The 13,543-nt window shown below is 39.3% G+C and overlaps 2 protein-coding genes across 2 annotated transcripts; one reads left to right on the top strand and one right to left on the bottom strand.

Moving 5' to 3' along the window:
* Window positions 1-1,320: 1,320 nt before the first annotated feature.
* On the bottom strand, window positions 1,321-11,165 carry stk3 (serine/threonine kinase 3 (STE20 homolog, yeast)). Its single transcript, XM_049602351.1, has 11 exons — window positions 10,968-11,165; window positions 8,697-8,777; window positions 8,378-8,506; window positions 7,997-8,111; window positions 7,386-7,550; window positions 7,081-7,248; window positions 6,636-6,773; window positions 6,347-6,472; window positions 6,060-6,264; window positions 5,617-5,810; window positions 1,321-3,879 (listed from the first exon to the last, which is right to left on the bottom strand). The coding sequence occupies exons 1-11, from the start codon at window positions 10,988-10,990 to the stop codon at window positions 3,721-3,723; spliced, it is 1,503 nt and encodes a 500-aa protein (XP_049458308.1). The 5' UTR covers window positions 10,991-11,165; the 3' UTR covers window positions 1,321-3,720.
* A 197-nt stretch (window positions 11,166-11,362) lies between these two features.
* polr2k (RNA polymerase II, I and III subunit K) lies at window positions 11,363-13,288 on the top strand. Its single transcript, XM_049602352.1, has 4 exons — window positions 11,363-11,444; window positions 11,667-11,735; window positions 12,826-12,918; window positions 13,030-13,288. The coding sequence occupies exons 2-4, from the start codon at window positions 11,675-11,677 to the stop codon at window positions 13,050-13,052; spliced, it is 177 nt and encodes a 58-aa protein (XP_049458309.1). The 5' UTR covers window positions 11,363-11,444; window positions 11,667-11,674; the 3' UTR covers window positions 13,053-13,288.
* Window positions 13,289-13,543: the final 255 nt, after the last annotated feature.

Here is a 13,543-nt window from a genome sequence, read left to right as displayed (position 1 = left end):
TTCACTTCACCTGTCAGTGGTTTTAATGTTTTGGCTGAACGGTGTAGAGGGAAGAGGGAGACGGTAACAGTAACCCTCAGTTTCCTTATGTAGTCAGTCATAGGGCCCTAGACAATCTCTAGTTTTCCAGATGACCCCCTTAGACCATACTTTATTTTCTCCAGGTTTAAGAAAAGCATGAGGTCTTTAAGCCATAGAGATGCTTTGGGGGCAAATGGTGACTTCCATTCTAGTAGTATTCTCCTAGCCACTAGTAGAGATGCAAAGGCAATGCTGTCTTTTGTTGTTTCCTAATTATATAGGGGCATGGAATTAGTCTGAAAATGGCTATGTCTGCACACGGTATCACCACTATGCTGAATGCCTCAGAAAGGTGTTTAAATATAGCTGTCCAGTAACCTTGAAGATGGGAACAAGACCACAACATGTGTGTACTGTTTGCTGGTGACTTGTGACATCTACTACAAACATTAATGGCAGTAGGATATATTTTGGAGAGCTTAGAATTGGTAAAATATATCCGGTGGACAACCTTAAACTGTATCGGACATAGCCATTTATTCTAATTAATGCACCCTCTTAGCTTTAGAAATGAAGCCTTTCTTGTTTATGGGGATATCCAAGACAGAGTCAGTTATAGACATAAGAGGAATGTTGGGGAAAGTGGCGTTATTTGAACACATCACTGATCTGGAAGTATCGGAATAAATGAGATTTTGTGAGGTTACATTTTGCACACAGCTCACTGAAGTTAGCAAAGACATTGTAAATTCATGGTTCAGAGGTTCAACTCTCCTTTTATAAGCTTAGAGATAAGATAAAGGCATTCATTGCAGTCTTTGTTAACTATAAGTAACTTTTATTATTTCTTGCACCGTTTCAAAATAAAGTATTACAAACAAAAGATAATAAATTAGGTGGTTCAAACATAAATGCTTACATTCCACTCTACACCCTCAAGTCATTATATAGCGGAAATAACAGTGAAATAAATGCAAACAAAATCAGATAGCTATATATCAAATAGTGATTTCAGATAACTATACATATTATGGCAGATTCTCCGCAATGTCCTATTTCAAATGGGGTGTTTTAAATTGTACAAAGCGAATACGTTCTGTCAAAGCTGAAAATCCAGCTTCCATATTAACAGTGCTGTCACCCGTACAGTTACTACGATAGCATTCCACTAAATAGCAAACGTAATTATAAACATGCATAGTCTAAAACACGCAGAAATCAAGCCACGTATATTTGACAAAGGGCAGAAATATTAACAGCCAAATCAGCTACCATATTTAAACCAGTGTCACAAAAAGAAAGTTTTAAACACGTTTAATAAATAAAGTGTGAATGCTTGTGTGTAAGTCGCCGATGCACTGCAGACTTGAAAACAATTCATGGCAACAACGTTAATGATTTATGTAGAAGAACAGGTTAAAAAAAATAATTCAAACATACAGACGTGATCTTTCAAAAGCTGAGACAACACTGATTGTAATTTGGTGTTTAAAGATGTCAGCTCATTTTGGCCACATTGTCCGATCAGATGAGACATACGATAGTGTAACAGCATTATCAAAAATGTCGATTAATATGCAGTAAGTGTGGGCTGAACCATCACCGCTGCATATTAACATTCATAGGTAACAGCAACCTGCAGACATATTGTACATGTTCTTAAAGATAGTCAGAATTCATTCAAAGGGTCGTTATAAGCACACGTGTAAAATCAGAACTTCAAAGATAAACTACAACCACAACAGAGCAGTTTGTTTCCCTCGTGAAAAGAGCAGACAGTTTTCAATTCAACATTCAGAATTTTAAAACTGATATATTTTTCAGGATAAATGCATGACATAAAAACGGTTCTGATTTTCCTTAAAGGTCCAGTGTGTAGGAGTTAGAGAGATATACATCAGCAGAAATGGAATATAACATTCATAACTGTGTTTTCATTAGTGTATCATCTCCTGAAAATAAGAATCATTGTCTTTTAGTTACCTTAGAGTGAGTAATTTTTATCTACATGTGGAGCGTCCACCATGTTTTTCCACAGTAGCCCAGAACAGACAAACCACACACTGAATTTAGAAAAGGCCTTTTGCAGTTTTGCGCCAGCCACTGTAATTCCCTTACCACTAGATGTCACTAAATCCTACACACAGGACCTTTAAATGCAAAGGAACAACACAACTGACCACTGCACTGAACAGTTCTGTGTACATACATTTTTTTAGCAGTTAAAAATTAGCCTGTGCACAAAACACAGCATGAACCAACAGTGTGTCTTCATTCCTTCATTAGTAATGTCACCTAAATGTCAGAAAACTGCACTGTAGAAAACAAAAACAGCACATTCTCAATTCTAACTACTTGAAGTTGATGTGTTTTTCTTGGACTACAGATATAAAAACCGTTTGCAGGACCAGTCATGCGCAACTACTTAATTTCCCTCACTGAGTGCTGACCTGTTATCATTTTATTCACTGCTTTGCATCTTGTTGAAATGTTTTAGAAAATCATACTCAATCATAATTTGGAGCAATCAAAGAAAACAAAATCATTAAAACCCTGAAATAAATCTGCAGGTTTTTTGCAGGGACATTAAATAAAAGTTAAACAGTGTTGTGGAATGCTTTCACTTGTATGGAAACCTTTTTTTTTTTTTTTTTTTTTTTACTTAGGAATGAATTTGGGTGCAAACTCTAGCTTTAATTTGAGTATGGTGGATCATTTTGCCGAGGAAAAGCTCATTTAAAGTTCACGAAGAGCGGTAGGTGAGTGGGACAGGTGTTTTATGAGGCACTAAGATGCGTGGAGTCAATGTAGACAGTGCACTGGGTGTTTAAAAGAAGCCCAGAACATCTTACTCAAAAGGAACATAATTAAATAAATGATAAGACGAATGAAAGTTGAGAATTTTCTGGTCCGCCATGAAAAACATGCACGATCCGTTCTTCACTGCCCACGTGACATTACTGTCCACTCTCGCAGCTTTCCACAGTCCGTGTCCGACTCATCTCCAAGCGAGGATATGGATTTTAACACCTGATGACTTGGTTGTTGTTGTTGTTTTTTTACATTGCTTATTTTAAGGCATTCTCAACTTCATCAACATCACCTTGATTGTCTTTGGTCATGGACAAGCCTCCACAGCTTTGTGTTGCAGGTATTTCCAAACTAGGCTCTGTATTATATTTACACTGAAAAAGTCTGAGGAAAAGACGACCACTTGCCGTTGACCACTGTGATTATACTGCTGCTACTGCCAGACGACAGGCTCCTTTACGTGTTAATGGGGATTCCCCGAGGGGTTTTCTGTGTGACATGGAACTTGATTTCATTTGGAAAAGGGGAAGTTCGTGTTGTGACTTTCAGACATATAACAACGAGGCCTTTGTTCTTTCTTTGGCCGCAGTCCTGAGCATCATTCATGGGAAAGCAACTTTGCAGGACTTGTAGAAACAAATATAAGATTTAAAATGGAGGAACGGCATCTAGACATGGTGTAGATGGAAACAAGGCAGACGAGTATAGATTCCAGGAGCCAAAATGGATGTAAAAGTAGCATCCGACTTCATTCAGAGGCCAACTAGCAGTCAGTTAGAACAGCAGTGGGCTTCCAACAAAGACACTAAGGTCATCGTACTTCCTCTGAGTCAATGGGACGTAAGTTTTGTGGTGATGGTGGTTTTGGGAGACTAGAGGGTGGGACACTCAGAAGTTCTGTTGTCGTCTCTTCTTGGCATCCATGGCATCCAAGATGGGCTGCCTTTTGGCTGTGTACCGCTGCCTGAGCTCCTCAATCTCCCGCTCCATCATGGGATCCAAGGCAGTCAGGCGCATCTGCAGCTCCTCAAAGTCCAGGTTCTTCAGCTGGTTGGCAGCACACAAATAGAAACACAGACAAACAACAATGGAGAAGGGATGAGTCATATTTAGTGTCTGAATAATAGTGCAATAATTTGCTACTTTTACCACTGAGGTGCTGCTTTATTTTCCTTTAGATCAAGCCCCATTAAAGGGATAGTTCTAATTTTTTAAGCGGGGTTGTAGCAGGTGCTTATCCATAGTCAGTGTATTATTACCTCAGACAAGGAGCCATTATTTCCATCTGTGCTCTCTTCAAAGCCACCAGAGTCCTTTCACAACAGCATCAATTTTACTTCACAGAACACAGAAGTTGCTTGGGTACACAATACATGATATCAGCCCGATTATAGCCTGATGCAGCGTTGTACGGTGTTGGCATGGATTGTGAATGACAACAAGTGTTGTACGTGATAATCCATTGTTTAATCTCGTGTAGTGTGTCATAGTAGACGACAACTGATGCCACGCCTGGGACGCCTCACGACGTTCCAACAGAAAGTCTAGCATGTTTGATTTTCTTTTTGGCGTTCATGACTGCTCTCGTCACAGCAGTCACTTTGACCAATAGAAACACAGAGCTATCTGCTGCCGTGGACAACTGTATGACCACAACACCCCAGGGTTTTTGATATTTCCTCTCGGGATGTTACCACACAGAGTAAAAGGGGAAAATGATGGTGTGAAACAGCAGAGGCACTTTGTCAACCTGCTGAGTACTGCCATTAGCATCAAGCTATTAAAGACTGTTGTTTCTTCCTAATGGAAGATATCAAGGAATAAAATTTTAAAATAGTGGCTTTTACTCACCACAACTGTAGAGGCTACCGGCTTCATTTGAAACAGACTACATTATAGACGGGCTGTTATTTGTTAATTCCTCTGTATCTTTATATTTTTACTTTTTGTCCTCTCCTGTCTGCCTTGATAAAGTTAATGCATCGCACAGTCATTTCAAACTCAACACTTCCTGTATCTGTATAAAATTAAAAGCCTTCTACAACTTTGGTTGAGAGAATCCCTCCATTTCCTAAAAAGGCTCTTATTGTGAAACATTTGCAGGAACTTGTGAAGGATTCAGTGACTTGTATGTTTGCGTACGGTACTTCAAATGTAGCTCCTGCCATCTGGTGGTCATACATTACTACAGTAACATTTCAGCTGGCACATGAACAGACACAGTGACAGAAGTAATAGCAATAGTAATGAAAATAGGACAAGAACAACCCGATGACATCACACACGTCATGAAAGACGACTAGGGATAACTGGTGTGGACCATCGTGTAGTCTGTCATGTCTGTCGGCCAAGTCACGGCATGATTTCATGACTCCACAATCGCCTAATCTGACAGTGACCGTTGGAATGGACAGAAATGTCGTGTAGTGTGAACCAGGCATTATTGTGATACTTTGGTGAATGCAAACTAACTCTTTAAAACACCAAAGTCACTCTATAACACAAACAATCTAACTAATCGAGGCAACGGTAGACAAGCAGCTCCTGTTTTCTACGAGGTAAATTTACTGTTTTTATTTCAGGGACGTCTGGTGGCATTGAGGAGAGCATAGATAACAGCCTGTATGAGAGTAACAAAATAAGGGAAAAGCCGAGTGCTCCACTATGTTGTTTAAAATAATATATCTTCAGCAGCAGAGCAGCTTCTCTCTCTCTGTTTGCTCCAGGGAAACCCATGACACTGAGCGGCGCTACCATCACATGCTCATGAAAGATGTTACTCACAAAGTCAAAGTCTCCGTCCTGAGGCACCTTCCAGTTGTCCGGGAAGACATTCTTGGACTGGATATGGTAGCCGGGCTGCTCCTGTGGCTGGTTGTGGTTGTAGTTCTCCTGCTGCTGGGCTGCTTTGTTAGAGTCCTGCTTGTCAAAGTAGTCCATGAAGGACGGACGTATCGGCTGCTGGGGGGTGGCGTGTCCTGTGGATGAGGGAGAGAGTTGTGTTTCAACCTGGATTAATTAGTCTCCTAAGTACCCTATCTTTGCCAGACCATCTCCTCTGTATGATATTATTAGAGACCACAAGGCTGACAACACTGATGCTCTCCTGTTTAACTTTTGTCACATAAGCAGTGATATTTTATTGGAAATGTGGGCTTTTGTGAATGTGATTACAATTGAATTCCCTTTTCTCCCCATAACTGAGTCAACATCGTGTGTGTGCTCACTCCTCATGGATCCCTGGTCTTCCTCCTCCTCTTCATCATCATCACTGTTGATGACCATAGTGCCCAGGTCTGACTCTAGCATGGTGCTGCCGTGTTCAATCATGGTCTGCGCCCCATCACTCATGGTGCTGGTGGCCCTCATGGTTCCTGCGCCCTCTGAGCCCGACTTCACCATAGTGTGAGAGTCCACCTCCGTCTCCTCCTCCTGTAAGACATTTAGTCATATAGCGTGAACATATAGCCGTCTAATAGAGTCAAGTATATCGTTAACATCTCAGCCTACGTACAGAGTTGTCGTCCTCCTCCTCCAGCTCTCTCTGCTGCTCCTGCTGCCTCTTGGCTTTCATCTCCATGGCCTCGGTTATCAGGTCTCTTAGGATTGTGACCGGCTTGGCCTGGCTGATAAATGGGTGCTGGGCATTCACAAGAATGGAAAAAAAGTGGGTTTGTGTCACTGTGTAAACACAAATTATTATTCTGTTCAACCCTAGCATGTACTTGTTTTGAGTTTTTCTCTGAGTGCATACACTGGGCGCTTATGTTCTACTCTGTGTGTCTGCCCTTCCTTTCTCCAACCTGCAGGAGCTGCGTGGCAGTCGCTCTCTGCTCTGGATTCTTGACCAGACACTTCTTGACAAAGTCTGTGAATTCGTCTGACCAAAGCTCCGGCTTTCTGAATGTTGGAGGAGGGTTGGTGGGGATCATGAAGATCGCCTGTTCCAGAGCAAAGACAAGTCAGGTGGAAAGATTCATTTAAAAGGGTTCCCACTCATTTTTACGGACAAAATTTCAAAACTTTTCCATGATTTTTTTCATGACCATTCACAAGGTATATCATGAACAAAACTGTACAGGAATACTTCACTCATAATGTAAATTATGTTATAACAGGCGGTAAAGTTCCCACAGTGGGGAGATGACAGCTTGACAGTTTGGTTCTTTAGGTACCTCAAATCCAAACTCAGGGCTAAGTGGTTGGGTCTAAGCACCCATTTCTTTAACTAACTATGTTTACACTCACTCTCATGGGATGGATGTCAGCATAGGGAGGTTTGCCCTCTGCCATCTCTATAGACGTGATGCCCAGGGACCAGATGTCAGCCACGCAGTTGTAGCCAATCTCCTGGATCACCTCAGGGGCCATCCAGAATGGAGTACCAATCACAGTGTTTCTCTTTGCCATTGTGTCCTTCAGAGAAAAACAAACAATGCTGATATTATAATGGATTTACAAAATTAGTGAAAGATTATACAAGTGGAAATTTGATGAGAATATTCACTTTGTTGCCACCAGGACAAAACCTCAAACAACTGCTTTAATGTTACCGTTAGTTGTCCAGCAACTCCAAAGTCTGCCAGTTTAGCGTGTCCCTCAGTGTTGAGGAGGATGTTTCCTGCCTTGATGTCCCGATGGATCTTCCTCATGAAGTGAAGATATTCAAGACCTTTCAGTGTCGACTTCAGGATAGTTGCAATCTCATCTTCTGTCAACTGATGAGAGAAGGAAAAAGAAAATACGGGGATGAAATAAAATCCAAGAGTAACTAAAGAAACTACACTAGCACAGGTTGGCGACACAAATGTGACTGATTATATTATTTTGTATAATCAGCAGTCACAGACAGTCGTCCAGGACATTTGTCCTCTTACTCAACAGCTAAATAAGCTTTGAAAATTATCATTACAATTTTTATGGGCATTACGGATCAAAGAGTGATAGTAGACAGAGTTTGGCTAGTACTGTATAAAAACCTGGGTGGTCGTCTGGGCACTGAGGCTTTGTCACATCATAGGTTCTCAAAAAGCTTGTTAATGACAATGTCTTCGTCAAACTATATTAGCTGATCCATTATAAAAAATTGCTCTGATTTAAATATATTAGAAATATTTAGTACAGCCACAAACACAACACCACAACTGTCTCTGTAAGAACCCACTGTCTTGTTGCGCAATCTGATGATGTCAGACACAGAGCCGGCTCCACAGTACTCCATGACAATCCACAGGTCTGTGTTCTTGAAGTAGCTGCCATAGTACTTCACTACGTAAGGGCTGGGAGGAAACGCAAAACAGAGTGGTTATCAGAAGGGAAGACAAAAGTTTCGTTAAGAACAAAATCAGCAGAAGTGAGAAAACTCTTGTAGATCAAGATGGAGAGCGGTACAGGCTGCAGCAGCACACCATTGCTTTTAAATCAAAAGTCAAACTTAGAGGAAAGTGAACTATGGAGCCAAATATGATGCTTTAAGGACAAGATGTTTTGATCTAATCTATGCAGTGGATTTGGAAGTTTGGGGAAAGCTGTGATCTCCTCTAACCTGTCACACTGCTGCATGATGGAAATCTCCTTGATGATCTCCTGCAGATCAGACTCCACAGGAACTTGCTTAATGGCCACCACCTGGCCTGACTCCTTATGGATGGCTTTGAACACACTGCCATAGGAACTAAACATACACACAAAGTTAAGTCACAGTTTGTCCAGAGCGCATTTTATATCTGACATTATTAAGAAATTAATGCATTTCACAACAAAGGAGGTGCATCTAAAAAGTACAGACGGTCTGATGGACTTAAAATAGTCTTAGTCAATGGCACACAAATGGAAAACAGTTAGTCATGACAAAAACATCTTACCCTTCACCGAGTTTCTCTAAAACATCAAACACTTCCTCTGGTTGTTTGGTCAAACTGTCTTCACTCAGCTTTTTCAGCTTGCTGAAAAAAAAAAGGGACACATCAAATGTAACTCCAGTGTAATTCGTGTAACTAAAAACAAGTAGTGAAACCAAACTAAAACACACTACCACATAAGAGCATCTGAAATGAAAGACAAAGTGGTTTTCAGCACTTAACATTCAGTTATACACATACAGTAAACTAGGTAGGATAATGATTAACCAGTTACGAATTGATCGGCCATTAAGAATAAATGTGACTGAAATTTAAACAATGTGTATTCTCCTATTACCTACTGGCTATCAGTTGAGTAGTTTATTTTGAGAACACATTTCAGTGCCTGCCATTAGAAAACAAAGGGTGCAATGTAACTATTTAATGACAAAGCGGCCATCTCTGGGTCTGTAAGAAGAGCGCAGTGGTGACACTGGAAAATGAAGTGCACAAAACAAAGCATTATATCCAATGTGTTTCATATGTCTAGGCTTCTACATCTCTATATGTTTCACAGGCAGCTGTCAGAGAATATGTAATATGTTGCTGTGAGCTTTGATTGAGGAAAAAACACAATTGGTATTGTTTGAAATAAGCACTTTTTTTGTAAATCATAATGAAGGAATTAAGGAAAGTGCTTAGAAACTGCAACCATAACATAAACTGATAAAAAGTTGGGAATGATGGAGTCATAGAAACAAAACAGGGTGTTAGAATATATAAGTAAAGTATTTTTTTATATATATATATATATATACTTTATTAATCCCCGAGGGGAAATTCAATTTTTCACTCTGTTTGTCAATTACACACAGGTCCGAACACACACATGCACAAATAGGACCTATACATGCACTAAGTGGAGAGATGTCGGAGTGGGCTGCCCAGGACAGGCGCTCTGAGCGGTTGGGGGGTTCAGTGCCTTGCTCATGGGCACCTCGGCAGTGCCCAGGAGGTGAACTGGCACCTCTCTAGCTACCAGTCCACGCTCCATATTTTGGTCCGGACAGGGACTTGAACAGGTGACCCTCCGGTTCCCAACCCAAGTCCCTATGGACTGAGCTACTGCCGCCCCCAGTGTTCTATCTATGCCTCATTTATACTGGTTATTAAGTAAAGATATTTTGGTTTATTTAAGGTGGATGATGTGGTCTCTGAAAAAGCTCGACCTAGTAGAGTCTCTGTTTTCATCTAGTTTAGTTATATAAGCCTGACACTTTTTTATCTTACAGAGTGCTGAAATCATTTGTTTAACGTTAATCATGTGGGAAAATTAATCAACAACAATTCTGATAATCAATTAATTTTTTAATTCAAGATACAAGCAAAATGTGCGATACATTTACTCTTCCCCTTTCTGAAATTTGAGGTTTTGCTGCTATTCTACATTTAATAGCACTGTATATTACATACATTGAATGGCTTTGGGTTTTGGACCGTTTGTCTAACAAAATAAACCCTCTGAAGACACCATCATCATCATCATCATCATGTGTTCACCCTTTCTAACATTCTGAAAATTAATCAGTCTATCAATGAAAGAAAAATAATTTACAGACTAACAGATAATGAAAACTGTTTTTTAGCTTTAGCCCTAATCGTACACCTTATAATAAACTGCAATCTCACACCTTAGACCTAATTGACAGTACTGTAAGATATAAAATCTAAGACTAGGATAAGTGTAACTATTAAGATATGTCATGTTGTTGCTACCAAATCGCCCAGCTCGTTCTCCTTTAAAGGTTAAAATGATCTTCAAAGAAATTAGCCTCTGTGATGTTTAGTTGACAAGACAACCACACTAATCACAATGGCACCAACTCATTAAATGGTTACCAAGTATACTAATATGTTTTACTAGGATGTGTGAGATGGTTTCAATTAACACAAAATTCATCATTTCTCATTTTAAACTCAATGCTTAATTGGTAACGTAACACTACGTTAGATCAAAATGTTCTCTCAGAGGCTCTTTCGAAGTTATCATTATCAGTTACCTAACCATGAAACAGGCTAGGAAGCAATTAGCAGCTTTACAACACGGCTTGTGATTTTAGTGACCTCTCAAACCGTTAACTCGTCTTAACTAAGTAAAAAGTTTGACAGAAAACTGGTAAACGCTAACTAAGTTAGCATCGGCTAGCTGAGCGACAGCTACCGCCTACGTTAGCCTCTTAGCTAGCTAGTTAATAGCTAGCAAGCACGTTTTAAACCAGTCGGAAGTACACAGACCTTTTGGGCGCAGACGGCTCCATGGTGAATAACTTCAAAGAACAAAAGGCAACAGACTAATAGGAAGTTGTTGTAATTTTGGGGGCCGATAGTCAAGATGTGAACATTGTCGACAGAATCGTTGTTGTCAAAAACTAGTGGAGGGCCAGCTGAGCGTCCGTCAGATGATGGACAGTTTGGGGTACAGCGCCCCCTGGTGGACCGGAGTGCTAATAATAAAACACAACTTCTACCCTTAGAAATGTAGGAACAATTAACAAACTGTAATAAATTAGCTACAGACATGCTGGAATCTGTAATATGTTCATATTATTTGCATTGTCCGGCAAAAAAGAAAAATATGAGTGAGTATCGTCTGACCAATCACAAACCACTTTGCTTCGAGGTGGACGACGGTCGGTTGTACGCATGTGCAAAAGCACAGAGTGTGTGTGATGTGAAAAGAGGTAAACAGCGGGCAGATAGCGTGCTAAAGAGGTGAGATGTCTTATTTATTATCACTTCCTCTTGTGTATGTCGCATTTGCTAAACGTATACAGTACTTTTAAATATCTTGAATATCTCTGTTGTTCACTATACGCAGCAATTGTGACGATTTTAGGCTAATCATGTCGGTACCACCATGCTGTTTCTGTGTTAGCATGCTTAACAATATTCAATATGTGATGGTGTCAACCTTGCTTCCCCTGTCTTTTGTAGAAACAGATATGGATGCTCAGAAAGATTTGCAGCCGCCCAAACAGCAGCCTATGATCTACATATGTGGAGGTACATTACAGCTTTTGTTTTTGTTGATGGTACTGTTGCTACCACTGCTAACAATGCTAACTGAACAGCCCTAACGTCACTTAGTGCTGTTATAAAATGCAACTCTTATGACTACAACTGATACTGCTTTCACATCTTCTATCACTGCTAGTACTACCAAAACTTCTGTGTATTTACAGTATAATTACACACGGTTCCAGCAGAACTGAGTGAACAGTAGTACTGCTGCTGCTTTTTGAAAGCATTATTATGTGTCCATCGGTTCCCAAAGGCATGAATGAATACTCCAAATAGCATGATGTTACACAATTAATGAATTCAGTTCTCTATTAATATGTTGTGCACACAGCTCTGCTTAGACTCCACTGGATTACATCTCAAAATATGTAATTATATATGACAAAACTACACATTTTTCACAATCTTTAGACTTTGATGCCCACAACAAAATCACTGCCAGAATGTATACCCTATAACGATAACCGAAAAATTAAAATAGACATTCATTGAGTGGTCCATCTTTCCTTCTTTTCAGACTTTTGAGCCAAAGTTAATACACATAAAACAACCATTGGAGTTTTTAGTTGTCTGTATTATTGAAGTAAAACTATTAATTATTAATAGCAAAATTGTTAATACCACAGTAAAAGTCCTAAATATAAGTAATTAATAAGTCAATAAGCCATAAACTGAATAATTACATAGTTATTATAGCCTGACTGATAATGGGTTTTTGAGGCTGATACTTTTAAACATAAATATATAAACATCAGTTTCAATAGTGCGCCCTTAGACTTGTTTAGTTGTTGTTTTTATATTTGTTCCTATGTTTTAGAATTGTGACCAAGATACATACAGTTGAAAAATCATCTTGTTCTTGTTCTCTGCTGGACAAACTATGTAGTGGTGATTCTGTTTCTAAATGTCCTCAACTGTACTGCAGTTTCTTTCTTTCAACTTATCAGCCAACATACACTCTGATACTAATTTATCTGCAGTAATTTAATATCTGACTAATTATTCTAGCTCTAATAGGTACATTGGATATATATGATATTTTCTGTAATAATATTCCTGTTTTTATTTGCAGAATGTCACACTGAAAATGAAATTAAGGCCCGTGATCCAATCCGATGCAGGGAGTGCGGTTACAGGATCATGTACAAGAAGAGAACAAAGAGATGTATCCTTTAAATGTGATATTATGTGATGGCAAAATGTTTTTATATTATGAATTATATGTATGAACTGAGTACCATAATGCGGCTACATTTCCTTGACTCTGTGATTTCAGTGGTCGTCTTTGACGCCAGATGAAGAAGACGAGAGCAGCCGTTTTGATGATTTCTGTTGTTTACTATTTTTGTAGTGTATGACCATGTAAATAAATAGAATGACAGCCCCATATGCTCAGACCTCCAGGCCTGGCTACTTATCACTAAATTATGGTTGAAGCTCAATATTTTCATTTCTACACAAATACAGCTGATTTTGTTTTATTCAGGAGTGATGGATGAAAGGTTTTGGTTATTAAAAAACAAGATTTTCACTGACCTTGACTATGTTGACTTTTTTTTTTCATTTGATCCCATGATTCATAAATATGAGTTCACCCACACATCCTCAATGCCCTCAACAAGTCAGCAGTTATCATCTTTGATAACATCTAGATGGATATGTGAAATGTTTTAAAAAGCAAATTTCTACTTCTCTACCTATTCCTCTGTTTTCCTAGATTAACACCTAGTTTTTGTTTTACGCTATAATTAGAGTTTAAAATAATTTTCATTCAGTCACTGTAAGATGTT

This window comes from Epinephelus fuscoguttatus, linkage group LG17 (assembly GCF_011397635.1).
Source record: "Epinephelus fuscoguttatus linkage group LG17, E.fuscoguttatus.final_Chr_v1".
Taxonomy (NCBI): Eukaryota; Metazoa; Chordata; class Actinopteri; order Perciformes; family Serranidae; genus Epinephelus; species Epinephelus fuscoguttatus.
Note: the sequence above shows the minus strand (reverse complement) of the source record. Positions and strands in the feature narration are given on the sequence as shown.

Bases quoted from the DNA above. Each gene is read 5' to 3' on its own strand.
- stk3 (XM_049602351.1), bottom strand. From the start codon at position 10,990: ATGGAGCCGTCTGCGCCCAAAAG. The intron at 8,778-10,967 runs GTCTGTGTACTT...TTTTTTTTTCAG, and splicing joins GAGCCGTCTGCGCCCAAAAG to CAAGCTGAAAAAGCTGAGTG. The intron at 6,473-6,635 runs GTTGGAGAAAGG...GTGAATGCCCAG, and splicing joins CTGCCACGCAGCTCCTGCAG to CACCCATTTATCAGCCAGGC.
- polr2k (XM_049602352.1), top strand. From the start codon at position 11,675: ATGGATGCTCAGAAAGATTTGCAGCCGCCCAAACAGCAGCCTATGATC. The intron at 11,736-12,825 runs GTACATTACAGC...TTTTATTTGCAG, and splicing joins TATGATCTACATATGTGGAG to AATGTCACACTGAAAATGAA. The intron at 12,919-13,029 runs GTATCCTTTAAA...CTGTGATTTCAG, and splicing joins CAAGAAGAGAACAAAGAGAT to TGGTCGTCTTTGACGCCAGA.